This window comes from Vicia villosa, unplaced genomic scaffold, assembly GCF_029867415.1.
Source record: "Vicia villosa cultivar HV-30 ecotype Madison, WI unplaced genomic scaffold, Vvil1.0 ctg.003080F_1_1, whole genome shotgun sequence".
NCBI lineage: Eukaryota > Viridiplantae > Streptophyta > Magnoliopsida > Fabales > Fabaceae > Vicia > Vicia villosa.
In genome coordinates this window covers 92685-108892 of record NW_026706109.1, presented here as the reverse complement: position 1 = coordinate 108892, position 16208 = coordinate 92685, and the positions used below count along the sequence as shown (strand labels likewise).

The 16208-nt window shown below is 29.3% G+C and overlaps 1 protein-coding gene across 1 annotated transcript; it reads left to right on the top strand.

The window, feature by feature from the left end:
• Positions 1–12504: 12504 nt before the first annotated feature.
• On the top strand, positions 12505–15923 carry LOC131640363 (glycogen synthase kinase-3 homolog MsK-2). The gene is made up of 13 exons (XM_058910765.1): positions 12505–12671; positions 12862–13145; positions 13419–13511; positions 13619–13678; positions 13776–14048; positions 14165–14239; positions 14432–14488; positions 14578–14718; positions 14808–14858; positions 15077–15172; positions 15257–15340; positions 15448–15550; positions 15646–15923. Exons 2-13 carry the CDS (start codon positions 13029–13031, stop codon positions 15726–15728), a joined length of 1233 nt encoding a protein of 410 aa, XP_058766748.1. The 5' UTR covers positions 12505–12671; positions 12862–13028; the 3' UTR covers positions 15729–15923.
• The last annotated feature ends 285 nt before the right edge of the window (positions 15924–16208 follow it).

Sequence of the window (16208 nt, the reverse complement as noted above, 5' to 3'; positions counted from 1 at the left end):
CTGAGCGCTGAATTATGCGTACTCTTTATATATTTCCTGAAAAGGAAATTGCATTGGATTAGAGTACCATATTATCTTAAGCAAAATTCATATTATTGTTATCATCAAAACTAAGATAATTGATCAGAACAAATCTTGTTCTAACAATTCTCTCCAAGCTAACCCTGGTTGTGATGTGTGGAAGCCTATAGACAAGGTATATGAGTTCTTCTTAATCTTTGGACAATTCATCATTCAAGAAATCAGTGGGATCAAGTATGATTGATACACATGAAGACTTGGACCATATTATTGAAGCGGGAAGATTCATGAAGCGGGAAGATTTAAGAAGCGAGAATTGGGTTAAGATTTTGCAGAAGAGTTCGACATTAAGATGAGAGATTTATTTTTCTCAGCATTATTATGGATTAATGATTATATAAACTCGTGTAATATTTGTCAAAACATATTGGAAGATATACTTTCAATGGAAAACCATTGGAAAGTGGATTACGCTCATGCAAAGACGATAGAGCCGAACCACTATACATTATGGTGTAATCTCTCTCTCTCTCTCTCTCTCTCTCTCTCTCTCTCTCTCTCTTGCATTTTAATATTTGTAGGTTATTGCATGTTAGGTTACTGTTTCTTAATATAGTTTATCGTTAATTCTTGTTGGTAGCGATTTATTACGTAAGTTTAGGTTTTGTTACAATTGGAACCTAATTAAGTTTTAGTGTCGATTAAAATTTGCGGATTAGGGTGTTAGAATCCTACTATAATTGAAATCTTGTAAAGAATAAGTCTCGTGTAATTTACAACTTATTAATTGAATATAGTGTGTGACTTTTTGTGTACTGTCTTTGAACAATCAGTGATATTTGTGAGTTGTGCATTTGTAATCGTGATTGACTTCCAATTAAAGCATAAGGTCTCTATTTTCGCTTTAAGACTTCCGCGCGTTTGAAAAACTATGATATCTCTTTTTGAAAAATAATAAATTTTTTAAAAGGGTCTATTCGCCCCTTTATAGCGTTTCTCTACTCTATATTCTCATCCAACATAATTTTCTTAGTCTTAATCAAATTATAACATGTGGAGATGATAAATATTTACTCATTTCTTGTAATTTTTTATGACACAAATTCTATACTATAAAACACACTCATATAACATTCAACAGAGATGTGCTAAAGAGCATTGTTATCTACACAAATTTCTAGGAGATTTTGAAGGAAGTCAAGGTTACATTGTTGATGAAGAAGATGACGAGGTCAATATTTCCCTTGCAATTCCATATGATGCACTTTTTTTTATTGTTTCGTTTGGATTAGATTGTATTTTGTGTACAACATTTTTGGTTAAATTATACATGACTTTCAGTATTTTTGGTTACATTATTTTTTTCATGGTATTTAAGGTTATTATTTATGTTGGTGTGATTTAAAGGTGTTATTAGAAAAGATAACCCTTATTTCGTACGAACGTATTTTAGATTATAGAATTCAAAACCACTCTAAGAGGTGTCATTTGAGTTTATATTATATAATCTGAATCCATGTTAAGTTTTTTTTCTCAGGTTTGGATTCTATAATCTAAAAAGTATCATTATAATCTAAAACCATTATGTGAAGTTTCGTTTGGGCTTAAATTCTATAATATAAACTCATGTTGAGTTTTTGTGTGTGCATGGTTGGAATTTTATAATCTGAATGTGTCATTAAATTATTGTGTCCTCTAGGTTGTACCCACATTTTTCATGGACTAGAGTGCACAAGAATATGTATAAAACAATGTGTATGATTCATTTGGAGTTAAAGAAAAACAATGGAATTTTCATTTCCATACCTAGTCCAAATGAATTATAGCCTAAGTGCATATTACTACAACAAATAGATTGATATTCATTTTCTCAAGAGGAATGTTGATGTTACACTATCTAATCTGAAGTATCATTGGACAAAATAAATGTCTGTTTCAACCATCGCGACATGCAGAGGATGGTAAATGTTAAGTATCGATGTCCGTCAGTCGACAATAATTAAAATGATCAATTTGAAATATAATATGTTGGGTTTGTTTATGTAATCAACAATTTTATATTCTAGAATCCGAATTCTTCTAAAACACGCTCCATATTCTAGAACTTTGAAGGAACTTTTGTCAATTTCATGAAATTTTAAGAGGTTTCAGTGATGTAAAATAAAATCTCTTAATAAAATGAAAAATAATCATAAACATTGTTATTTATACCTACACCTAAGAAAGATATGGATCGTCACACTAAGCTATTAAGCCCAATAAAAAATGAAATCCATAATCACACATTAAAAAAAATAAGAAACATTATATAATTCCAAAAAAAGACAATATAAATTTTTAACAAAACAATTATAACTAAAAAACAAAAAATATTAAAGAATAATGTATTCTCAAATTTAGTGGGGAACTCCTTATTAATTCTCATTAACAATTAACAATTCAAGCGTGTCTCACTAACACTTCTTAATCCAAATGTCCACGCCCAACATTTCCATCCAACTTAGGTTTTATTTTTGGAAAACACAAATTGATTCGAAATGTATAAAATTAATCTTCAGATATTTATTTTTCTTTTTCTTTTTAAAACCGATTCTATTTAAAGATAAATTGACTCTATTTAATGATATAGTAGTATAATTTAGAGTTTTTGAGTTTAAAGTTGATTTTTAGTTTAAAATTTATAATTCAACTCACTTATACATGAGTATGAATATGCAAACCTAAAATATTTTATTTTCAACTCACTTTTAATTATAATAATTTTATAAAATTAATTAATTTTAAACCAATTTTGATTGCTGCCCCTCACTTAGTAGTCACTTTAAGATATGTAGTGGTAGCAGGGGCGGAGCCAAGGCCCAGCTAGTCCGGGCAGACGCCCGGACTCAACCTCTATTTTCTTTGTACTCTCTCCAATTTAATACTCGATTTTTATACAAATTTATGGGCAAAATTAGGGACAAAATTAGTAAATATAGGGTGTGAAAATTAAAACAGATAAAATAATCAATGGTGTGAAGTTTTTGCCCAGACTACCTAAAATTTCTGGTTCCGCCACTGAGTGGCAGAGTGTTGCATCATCAGCCTGAAATATAAGCAACCAAAAATTTACTAACAAGGTATACTACATTAATTTAATTACTTTTATTCTTAAAAGGGAGTAGAGTATGGAGTAGTAAATAATTTCCATCAAATGAACAATTATTGAAGCAAATTACTTACTAGTAGCGATAATTAATGACCGACAATGCTAGCATGAAATTCATAGAATTTGTCAAAAACAGCTAATCAATGATTTGAATATATAGTCAACATATGAAAGACAGCCAATCAATCACCTGAAGCCTCTTTAATGACCAGCGTTCAAAATTGATTAGTACTACAAGAGATCTATAGTTGGTCAAATCAAGCACCCCTTATTTATATTTTTCACAGAGCTTGGAAGTCTTCAACAATTCTGTTAACTTGCGTGTGAAATGGTAGTTTGAAACTTTGAATTTATAGTCATAAGTTGACAATTTATTTCTACATACTTTGATCAAAGAATTAAAAATGAGCTTAGTCTTTACATTTTATTTAAAGCCTTTTACCCTCGTTTTTCTCTTGCAGTATTGATAATGTTACATTTCATTACGTTAAAAATATTTTTTTTATTTTATTAATTAGAGATAAGTGTTCATTAATCACTTTTCAAATAAGATAGGAATAACTCATTATTAAAGCTTCGTGAATTCAAGTAATTATTCTAAGGATTTATATTTAAATAAAAAAGAAGTGAATAAAAAAATGAAGTACAAATTTGACACGTGTCTAGCTATGTGTATTATCCAAAAATTAAAATTGTAAGTATTTAGAAAAATTTAATTGAAACTAGATAAATTACCCGTGCGTTGCACGGGTGTAATTAAAATATATAGGTTAAATATTTTATAAAAATATATATAATTTAATATAGTGATTGAATATGTTATAAAATATATTAAAAATATTATATTTAATTTTTGTCTATTTAAAATTAAGAATAATATTTAGAAGTATGAGAACTTTTATTGTTTTAACTTATAAATTTGATTATTTTTAAATTTGATATATCAAATTTGATCCTTAAAGAGAAATCATATAATATTTTAATATATTTTATCTAAAATCCTATATTTTGTATTTATATTATAATTTTTATTATTAATAACTTTCTTTTTATTAAAGTTGTTATTTTAGTAGTTCTTCCATACATAATATATGAGATAATATATGAGATAGTGAGTAGACTATGTTTTAGAAAATTTTATAAAATAATTCCGATTTATAATGTATATTAACAAAAGCAATTTATAGTATTAATTCCAAATTTCTTTTTTAGACCATATATTTATCAAATATTATAATGCATTTTATTTTCTATTATGAATAAACTTTAGTCTTTTATTATATTGTAGTTAGATAGTTTGGCATTGATCCGAAAGAATGATATTTTTTTTGTTTATTGAAATGTAAAAATATGTTATATTTATTGATTTTATGGGAAAAACAAATATAATATTTTGTGATTCATTACTTGATTTTAGAAGGATATTTATACATAAATAATTTATTCTCTCTATGATTGTATAGAAGACATTGTGAAAATATTAGTTAACAACTACATGTGTCAATTAACAAATAATAATTTAGATCCACCGTCTTACTTTTTTTCGAATTAAAGGTTACAATGTCTAAAATACTTATATTTTTTTAGTATATAATATGTAAGGTTAATTACACAAATTCTTGTTATATCTACTTACATATATAAATTTTGTAGACTTTTATTTGTAAGAAATTATATATTTTATTGTATAAATCATTTTATCTTTTAAAATAATTTATTTAATAACAAAAATAAATTAAATAAACCTTTATAATTCTAATATCATTAGTATTCTCGTTCTTAACACAAAAACATGGAAGGATATGAGGCAAAAGAAACTTAAACAATAAACCTTTATAAAATTATTCAAAAAAAGACTTAAGCAACGAACCTTTATAAAATTATTCCAAATTATGTAAAAAAATTGTTTGTTGTTAATCCATATGTTAAATTGAAAAGAAAAAATAATAACGAAATTTTTTTTAGTAGCATTAAGATAAAAACAATCCTTTACTATCTCCAATAAACGATATGATCATTAGATCTTCTAAATGAAAATACTCCAAACGCTACCTTTTCATCATGTTCTATGTTCAGCACCTACTTCAGAGTTCTTCAAATATGTGATTAACTGTTTGATTAAAGAGAAGTACACAACTATTAATTTTATAATTTACACATTAAAATTCATATAAAAGCAATCAGGAGAAAAAAGCGTACATACCTTATTGAAGAAGCTTCACAATAGTGTTGTTTATATATATATATATATATATATATATATATATATATATATATATATATATATATATATATATATATATATATTTATATATATATATATATATATATATATATATATATATATATATATATATATATATATATATATATATATATATATATAAATAATATAAGAATCGTTAAACTATTTTCTACAATATTCATATATAATTAATATTAGAATCATCAAACTATTTTCTTTAACACAATTCATTTCAAAAGAGATTCAAAATTATGATGTCGAAGATCAAAAGAAAATGAATAAGGAATATAAAACATAAAAGCGATAAATTTTTTTTCGCATATGAATCGATCTTCCAATAGATATCTCTTATAAATCTTCAAAACCTTGACATTGCAAAGAGAAACAAAAAGAATATTACAAAATAAAGACTAAAGTGTTTTTTTTTTAGAAAGTGAAGATGGCTCAGAATCACATATTTATATATACAATAAAAATCATGGATGAAAAATTAACAATTAATGAAAATAATAAGCAATCAATTTATTAATTAAAATTTTACATTAATGTATAATTTAGTGAATGGTCAAATATAAATAATAATTAATAAAAGGTTTAAGTTATAAATTTATTTCGAATTAATAAAATAATAATTAATCAATTTGTTAATTAATTTTTTTTATCAATGTCATAAGTTAGTGAATAGTCACATATAAATGATAATATAAAAATAGTATTTTAAAGGTTTATGTAATAAATTTATTTAAAAATAAATAAAAATAATTATTATTATCAGACATGCTATTAAGAGTTGTTACACATTTATTATTAAAAGTTATTAAGTTACAATATTCATATCTAATAAAATTGAATGAGAATAAAAATTTTATGTGAATAAAATTTAAAATATGTATATATTTATTTCTTTGAATTTTAAAATATTAATAAATAGTTATAAATTTAACTTATATGCTTGATTTTATATAAAGTATTGAAAAATTTAGAAATTTTTGTTTAAATTGAAATTTAAAAAATTAATCTAATACACATATATATATATATATATATATATATATATATATATATATATATATATATATATATATATATATATATATATATATATATATATATATATATAACATATTTTAATATATTCTTGTGAGCTAGCATAAGTATATATACCTTCTAAAACCACAGACTAAAATAAATGACGATATCATTACAACAATTAATAATTTTAATACAATTTATTCTTGTGAGCTAGCATACAAATATAAACATAAAATATATATAAACAAAAATAAATATATTAAATAAACATATGGAGTGAAAAAAAAGTACCATTATATTAAGAGTGAAGCATTTGAGAGTGACACCTAAAATTTTTATATGATGTGGAAATATTATCTTACAATATTATTAAAAAAAAAGTATTATTTTACAATATTATTAAAAAATATATTTACCAAATGAATTTATAATATAATAATTTTTTAATGTATGAACTATTTCTTTTTTCTTAATAAGAATTTGAATTAAGTTTTTTTTGGGGGATATATATATATATATATATATATATATATATATATATATATATATATATATATATATATATATATATATATATATATATATATATATATTATTTTAATTATTATTGTAGTTGTTATAATTATAATTATTTTAATTATTTTAATTACTAATATTGTGTCAATTTAATAACAAATAAATTTAAGATTGTGACTATATATATATATATATATATATATATATATATATATATATATATATATATATATATATATATTACTTATTATTTATATTACTATTATTGGTTTTATTATTATTATTATTATTATTATTATTATTATTATTATATTTATTCTTAATGTAGGGTTAAATTAGTAAAATTAAAATTAGGGTGTAAGGTCAAATTAGTAAAATCAAAATTAGGGTTTATGCTTAGAGTTGTTATCAGATTGACATGTGGCTAGGGTTGCCATCATGACAACCTTCCATTTATATATATTAAGATTAAGATGCACTAATAGTATACAATGATTTTATACTGTGAATTAATCATAGATGTTAGATGTTGAGAAAATTTTAATTTATATTTTAACCATTTATAAAGTAATACAAACAGATAATGGTGATGAATTGACAATATGAACTTTTTATCCTAACAGTGCATAGTAATTAATCTCCTAAAAAAAATCAAGAGTCTTAAAATTATTTAAAAAATTGAAACACTTAAGAACATGTTATGTTGACTATAATGATGACAATGCCTTTTTTAAAAAAAAATATAGGTTTCTAATACTATCTATTTCAGGACTTGGAAAAAGGGTTCATGAACTTCATTTGATTTGGAGACCCTAATTAAAGGAAGTTAGGAATTGTCGCATGGAATAAAATCTGTAGGCATGCCAAAGAGGGAGGTCTTGGCATTAGGGCTCTTTCAATTTTGAATGATGCTTCTAATCTCAAGCTCTTGCTGGGACATGTTACATTTTAACAATTCTTGGGCTAGGATTCCCAGAGGTAAGGTCATCAAGGATAATGGTTGCATCAACCATCATGTTTTCTCCTTTTTTTTTGGAGTGGTTTCAAGCATGAATTTTCTATAGTCAAGTCTAGTCTTCTTTTCCATGATCGATGGGAACGTCGGAGAAGGAGAATAGATGTTTTCACTCAAGTGCGTTTCTAAAGAAAGAGAAATAAGAAAAAGGAAGGAAAAGGGTTTCCAAAATAATATAGGGGAAACTCAATGGCACATAGCATACATTCATCCAATGGGGTAACTGCCACCAAAATTGGTAAATCTATACACCTAGAAGACGCATGTGAGAAGTATAATCGATTATTTTTCCCAAGAAACCTCATCATGAGTTGCATGAATTACCATCCATGCTCTTTTTACCACAGAAACACTCAAGATTTCACTAGTGAGTGACGTTTTAACACCTCGGGTCCTAACCTAAAAGAAACGGGACATATTCTCCTATAGTATAGTCGTTAAAGAAAAGTCGCCGATAGCTGAGGGACTTGCCTTTTAAATACAGTCACTTCAGGTGAAGGACTCGCCCTAGCTTAAGGACTCGCCCTTTAAATATAATTGCATTTAGCTGAGGAACTCGCCCATAGCTAAGAGACTCTCTCTTTAAGTATGGTCACCTTCAACTAAGGGACTCACTAGTAAGGCGAGGGGCGCACTTCGAATGAAAAAAAGGCTTAAAGATATTTTGTCCTTAGCAAAACCCTTGTGCTTGAATGATTATGTAATGCTATATTTGTGAAGGTCTTAAACTATGGCGCTCTCGCCTGAGAATTGTATCGCCCAGGAGATAACTTGAAGACTAACCTGGGAGTACTAATGACGTGTAAGGACGTTAGACAAAGGAGAGGTAGTCCTCTAATAACTCTTGAAGGATAGGTGGTCAATAACTTCTCCTGATTAGGGGGAGAGGTTGTTGCCACCTAGGGTTACTAAAACCCTAGGCTCAAAAGGTATATATATATATATATATATATATATATATATATATATATATATATATATATATATATATATATATATATATATATATATATATATATATATATATATATGTATATATATAATTCTTCCCTTCAAGGAAGGGATGGACAAATCATTACACTCTAAAGCATAACGCTTAACAAGGTATTAACACATATTGACCATATCACATACGCGTATACCTAAGCACACCGATCATCTGCAAAGCCTTTCATCTCGCCGTCGTGGACAAGTCCTACCCATCATACAACATAATATACCTACAAAGACTTTGAGTCTCCCATCCATTGCAGGGGAAACACACACACACTTGTACTTTTTAACCAGTACAAGATTAGAAATATTTAGAGTGTGACAAATGTAATTAGTGGCCCTTATTTCTATTATCTATAGACCATGAAATATGTTACCTAATTGGCTACAAATGAGTACAATACCTGATACAACATGAATAATTGTGGTATCAGATTTTAGAGTCATTAAATTTGCTGATAAGAGCTATTAATTTGTGATATATGTGAGACTTTATCTCCAAGGTTAAAGTCTTGGAACCTTCGTCAAAAGAAGACGATGAAAAATTTTCTTCACCCGGGTCATCAATAATAGCACTATTGGCGGTGTTGTTGTTTTTGAGTTTGAATCCAAGGAGAATGACATGCTTAAAGTAATAAATGTTAATAATATGATCACAATTGGTACAAAGTATATTTTTTTTTATGAATGCAAACCACATCACCGACTAAAGGATCATCCTCTTCCTCAACGAGTATCTTTTAGGGTAGGATGATTGATTGTAAACGTTGTACAAGATGTAAGATTTTTTAGATAAGATACTCCCATTTTGTCCTTCTAACTAAAGAATCAAATATAAAAGTTACAAATTTCTAAAAAGAGTTTCATCGTTTGTATACTAGTGTTAAAAAAGATCACCCTCTTGCTATTATTGAAAGACTCATTCAATCCTTTTGAAAAACGTATGATGAAATCCGTATCACGATATTTATTGATTGAATGTGTAGCTTCACATGTACAAGAGAGTAAGACCCATAAACTTACAAGATCTACTCATATAGTCTTGAGATTATTATAAAATGTACTTCCAATTTTTGTTACCTTTTATATATTGAATGAAGAAAATTTCTTTGGCCACCTCCCTATGGGGGTCACCCCCAGCGAAAATACCAAAATACCCCTGCTTCGGAAGTTCATTTTCGAAAGCGTCTTTTTTTGAAAAAATTGACTTATTTCGGAAGTTCATTTCCGAAAACATTATTTCGGAAGTTCACTTCCGAAATACTGCGATTTCTGCAGATTTATCAAAACACTCCCCCTCCCCCAATCATTTACCCTAAATCAAAACAAAAAGTGGCAAAGGCGAAAATTTGTGCAAACAGAATTCCAAAGCTGCATCAAGGCTCCAATCACACTGCTAAACAACATTCAAAAGCCCTCAATCCTAACACTTTGTAAGTTTTGAAATTTTTAGATCTATTATTGAAATGCATGTTATTTAGGGTTTTAATTGCATAAATGATATATGGTTAGGTTGTTAGTAGTATTTAGGTTGTTTAGAAGCATTTTGATTTGGTTTGAAGTTTGGTTTAGGGGTCTGCCATGGAAGTTGCAGAAAAGTGCATCGCAGGGGTGTTTCGGAAGTTCATTTCCGAAAACACCTCCCTCCCAGTTTTCGGAAATGAACTTCCGAATTGTATCAGAAGTTCAAATTTTTTTGTTTTTTATTTTGTCTCGCATATTAATCGATTTCAACTGTTTACAGGAACATGTCAGACAACCAACAAGCACGCAGAACTGCGTCTTCTAAAGAGGGCGCTAAGGGAAGAAAGGGTTCTTCAAAGAAGGAGGTGAAAGAGGTGAAGGAGGTGAAGGAGGTGAAGGAGAAGAAGAAGCTTTTGACTGGTTCTGCTTCTCGTCCCCTGGGAGTCCATGGCTCGGACGCGCAGGCTCAGCCTTCAGGCGTGATCAACGCGGATGGTTCTGATACTGAGTGGGATGAAGATTGGTATAATTATCTTCATTCGGAGGAGTTCGCTCGTCGAGAAGAATAACGTGTTTTTATTTTGTTTGATGTGTATTTTGTAACGCTCGTCGGGCAGAATAACATGTTTTTGTTTTGTTTGACGTGTTTTGTTTTGTTTTGTTCGGATTTCGGATTGTATCGCACAATGTTTTTGTATTGGATTTATCATGTTAATAAAAATACGTACTACTGTAAGTAACAAATGACGGAGGAGGTGTAACCGGGGTCGGAACATATGACGGAGGAGGTGGATGTTCGGAGGAAGAAGAACCGGAGGTACGTCCACCGCGAGACAAAGGAGCCAATCATTGTAAGCTATAGTTTATCATTATCATCTGGGGACGTCATTTCTAAAAAATCAAGATTAAAAATAATAAGATTTTTTTTCCAATTTTTTGTAATGACGTCCCCTGATGATAATGATAAATTATAGCTTACATTGATTGGCTCCTTTGTCTCGCGGTGGACGTACCTCCGGTTCTTCTTCCTACGGACATCCACCTCCTCCGTCATATGTTCCGGCCCCGGTTACACCTCCTCCGTCATTTGTTACTTACAGTAGTACACCTTTTGAAATTTGGAAGCCTTTTTTTCTCCCCACCACTCTCTCATCCCCACCTACCCGTGTTCAACAATATATATGTAACTTTAATTTTATGTAATATTATCGATGTAATATTCACCCGATTAAATAAAGCGAATTGTTGTTGTTTTTCATTTTATTCTGTCCAGACATATTTTCGGAGGTTCATTTCCGAATTCTCCAAGGGGGGTGTGTTCGGAAATGAACTTCCGAAACACCACATTTTCTGAAAATGTAACTTTATTTCGGAGATGCATCTCCGAAATCAATATTTTATATTAAATAACACACGTTTTCGGAGATACATTTCCGAAAACACCTTTTTTAAGAAAATAAGTACAGTTTCGGAAATGAACTTCCGAAACAAGGGGTATTGTGGTAAATTCACCAGGGGTTGGCAAGAAGGTTAGGAGGTGGATGAAGAAAAATTCTTGAATGAAAATGTTGAAGAAGAACAGTCATGCAAAAATGAACTCTTCTGAAAAATTGAATCTTTAGTTCAATACTTCAATCACAAGTGTTTGAACATTTTCAGTATAAGAAAGAAAGACTATATAAAATTTCAACAGAAATTGAAGCATCAATCTAAAAAACAACAATGTTGCTGCATCACATCCTTCTCACATATCTAAGAAATCGTGCTTCGACTTTAGGAGAAGAGATGCTTCGACTTTAAAATTCATAAATGTTCTCCTTCAAAGGAGTATTAGTAACAAGTTTGAATCTTGAATTCTCTTCCAGAATAAATGTAGTTTGAATTATATTGATTAACAATTAAATATTAATGGATAGAAATAAACATTTAAAATTTTGTTTTTCAAAATTTATAAAAAATATAAATTAATAAAGACCAATGATAGAAGGTGATTTGGTAGGATGAAAGATAACGTGCCATGTGTAACGTGTTTATCAATAAAGTAAAAGGCATTGGTTATTTTTCATTGAATGGTCAAAAGTTCTGAAAATAAAGAACAAGAATTGTCTGAGCGCTTTTATTGTCTTTGTTGACTAACAAGATTAGATAACAAGATAAAATCACACACCACAAAACAATTTTTCAAAACTTCTCCTTCATTCCTCTATCATCTCCATTTTCACTCTGAATCAGGATCCGTAAGTTTCTCTTCCCAATTCAACACCTCATAGATTTTTCTGGATTTTATCTGTTAATAATTAGGTTTCATTGCTGTAATCATTTCAAACAATTTTTTCAGTTAATTATATTTTGTTTTCTTTGTCTGGTTTCATTTCCATTTTAGTATATTAAATTAACATTTTTTTTTTTAATTTTTTGTTTGTGCAGATTTTGGTGCTGAATTGAAATTGGTGTTGAAATAGCTAGTTTTTTTTTGTTTTGTTTAGGGTTTAGTTCTATTTTCTTCTTGGCAAAGGTTTTAAGATCTAGGTAGTTGTTGATTGAATTGAAGGTGAAAGAAATCTTTGTGATCTAGTTTGCTTGTGGTGGTGATTATGGCAACAGCGGGTGTAGCACCTGCTTCTGGATTAAGAGATGTAAATGCAAGTTCAGTAATTGCTGCTGATAGGTTGCCTGAGGAGATTCTTGGCATGAGAATTAAGGATGACAAGGTGAATATAAATCATAGAAAATGTCTATTTTATCTTCCTGTGGTAAACATTTAAGGACTGTTTGGATTGACTTATTTCAGCTTATTTAGGATGTAAATATGTATGAGACTGTTTGGAAGGGGTTATTAAAATATCTTATAGCTTATATGATGATAGTTAATTTTATTTTATATAGAAATAGCTTATATATAAGGCATGGAGTAAATGCTTAATTAAGTTGTTTATCCAAATATACCCTTAGCTTATGTTAAAAATTTGTCGAAAAAAATGCAGGAAATGGAAGCAAGTGTGGTAGATGGAAGTAGTACTGAAGCGGGACATGTAATTGTCACTACCATTGGTGGTAAAAATGGTCAGCCAAAGCAGGTTTGTTTCTATTATTTCATTTCTTGGACGGATTATTTGTCGGTTTGTTGATATTTACATGGTCATTTATGCATTGTTTGATGTTTGTGACGATTTTATGATTGTAGACAATAAGTTACATGGCTGAGCGTGCTGTTGGACAAGGGTCATTTGGTATAGTTTTCCAGGTTAGTCTCTTCGGTGTTTTTTACATTTGCATCTTTTAATTGGATATAGTCTGAAGTAAACTGATGCTTATTGTATTCTTTTTCATTTACCGTGCAGGCAAAATGCTTGGAGACAGGTGAAACTGTGGCTATAAAGAAGGTTCTTCAAGACAAGAGGTACAAGAACCGGGAATTACAAACAATGCGCCTTTTGGACCACCCTAATGTTGTAACTTTGAAGCATTGTTTCTTTTCAACAACTGAAAAAGACGAGCTATATCTTAACTTGGTACTTGAGTTTGTTCCTGAGACTGTCCATCGTGTGATCAGACACTACAGCAAAATGAATCAGAGGATGCCATTGATATATGTAAAACTTTATTCTTACCAGGTATGCTTCAATGTACTTTATAAAATTTTGTATTTATGTAAATTTTAGAGATATTATGGTATTTACCGTGCATAGCACTTTTCTGTTTCTCATTTCTTCTATTTCTTATTTTGTAGATATGCAGAGCTCTAGCTTATATACATAACTGTGTTGGAGTGTCTCATAGGGACATCAAACCTCAAAATCTACTGGTATGTTTGGTAACTTCTTTCTTAAATGTTATAGTCTATTTGTGTTGATTTGCATCATGCAACTTAAATCATTGTATGGAGTAGTTCTAGTTTGTTTCTAGATGTACTTTTCCTTCTTTTGTGAGACTAATTTAGTTTCATATCCGATAGAATAGTTTATGTATATCTCATTTGACTGTTATCTCATAACAGGTCAATCCTCACACCCACCAGCTGAAGCTTTGTGACTTCGGGAGTGCAAAAGTCCTGGTTTGTCATCTTCAACTTGAAAAACCTATTGTCTGTTTTCACGGTCTATCCATTATATTATCGGGATTAAGTTTGTATATATTTGACAGGTCAAAGGTGAACCAAACATATCTTACATCTGTTCTAGATATTACCGAGCTCCCGAGCTTATATTTGGCGCAACTGAGTACACCACAGCTATTGACATTTGGTCAGCTGGATGTGTACTCGGAGAACTATTGCTTGGCCAGGTATCTATCTACCTGTTAGGTATATCTGATTATGGTCTATTTAGAATTCATATCTCTAGAGACTAAAAATGAATTCATATTCTTATCAGCCTCTCTTTCCTGGTGCGAGTGGAGTTGATCAGCTTGTTGAAATTATCAAGGTCAGATGAATTTCTGAATTATTTTACTCTAAAATCCAAGATATCTGTTTACTGTCATTTTTTTTCCTTGCACGACTGATATTTGCTTTGAATGATCGTCACTTCAATTTAAGTAACTAGGTTGTAGATATTCATTACAATTAGTCCCCTATTTTTTTATGCTGTTCAATTCCATGCGATAACTTTCATCACTTACGAATTTTGGGATTTACGTGCAGGTTTTAGGTACCCCAACAAGGGAAGAAATAAAGTGTATGAATCCTAATTACACCGAGTTCAAATTCCCACAAATCAAAGCTCATCCATGGCACAAGGTATTGTAATGTTAATTTTTCCTGTCCATTTATACATATCATTTCGTAGTGCTATTCATAATATATACGAGTGACCATCATCAGATCTTTCGGAAGCGTATGCCACCTGAGGCTGTGGATCTCGTCTCAAGACTACTGCAATACTCTCCTAATCTTCGAAGCACAGCTGTGAGTGTATAATTTTATCAAGATATGCAGAAGCCGTAAATAGTCCTACAATCATTTCCAATATAGAATTATTAAATTTGTTTTGTTTTGTGCCTTGTGCAATGTAGTTGGAGGCTCTAGTTCATCCATTCTTTGATGAATTGCGTGATCCAAATACCCGCCTACCAAATGGGCGTCATCTTCCTCCTTTATTTAACTTCAAAGCGAATGGTAAGAAGTAATTTTCATCCGAGTATCACTATCATGTTCTTATATCATCGCATTGAACTATTCTGTAATGCTGGTGTTGCTTTTGATTGTTACAGAGCTTAAGGGAGTGCCTGCCGAAATGCTGGTGAAACTGATTCCTTCGCACGCAAGAAAGCAATCTGCCTTGTTTGTGTCATAGTCTTTAATTAGAATCTTGTGTAAATATCATCTACTTCATGTCTGTAGAATTGTATCTAGTTTCAAGTTGTTAATAGTCCTCACATTTTGTTTATTTGTTCCATTGATTTGTTTGTACCGTTTCTACCAAAGAAAACCTCATCACCTTGATCTCTTTTTACAATGTAATTGTTTTCCTGACCTTCTCTACTCTTAACAGATTGTGTTAAATATTAACTAGAACAATTGTTTATTATAAGATTGTCTTCTAAGATTGTGTTGCTTACAAAAGAGTCAAGAGTTTACAACAAAGATAAGGAACTAGAGACTTAACAGTTTGTTAAAATAACTATTCACTCCATCTTTCCTACAATATTTTTTTGTTGTACTTCAATTCATCCAAGTATAATCAATAAAATTATCTTAGTTATTTTATCATTTGAAATGAATACAATGAATTATTTAGAAAGTGTAAAGTTGAAAAGAAGTACCTAAAAAGAGA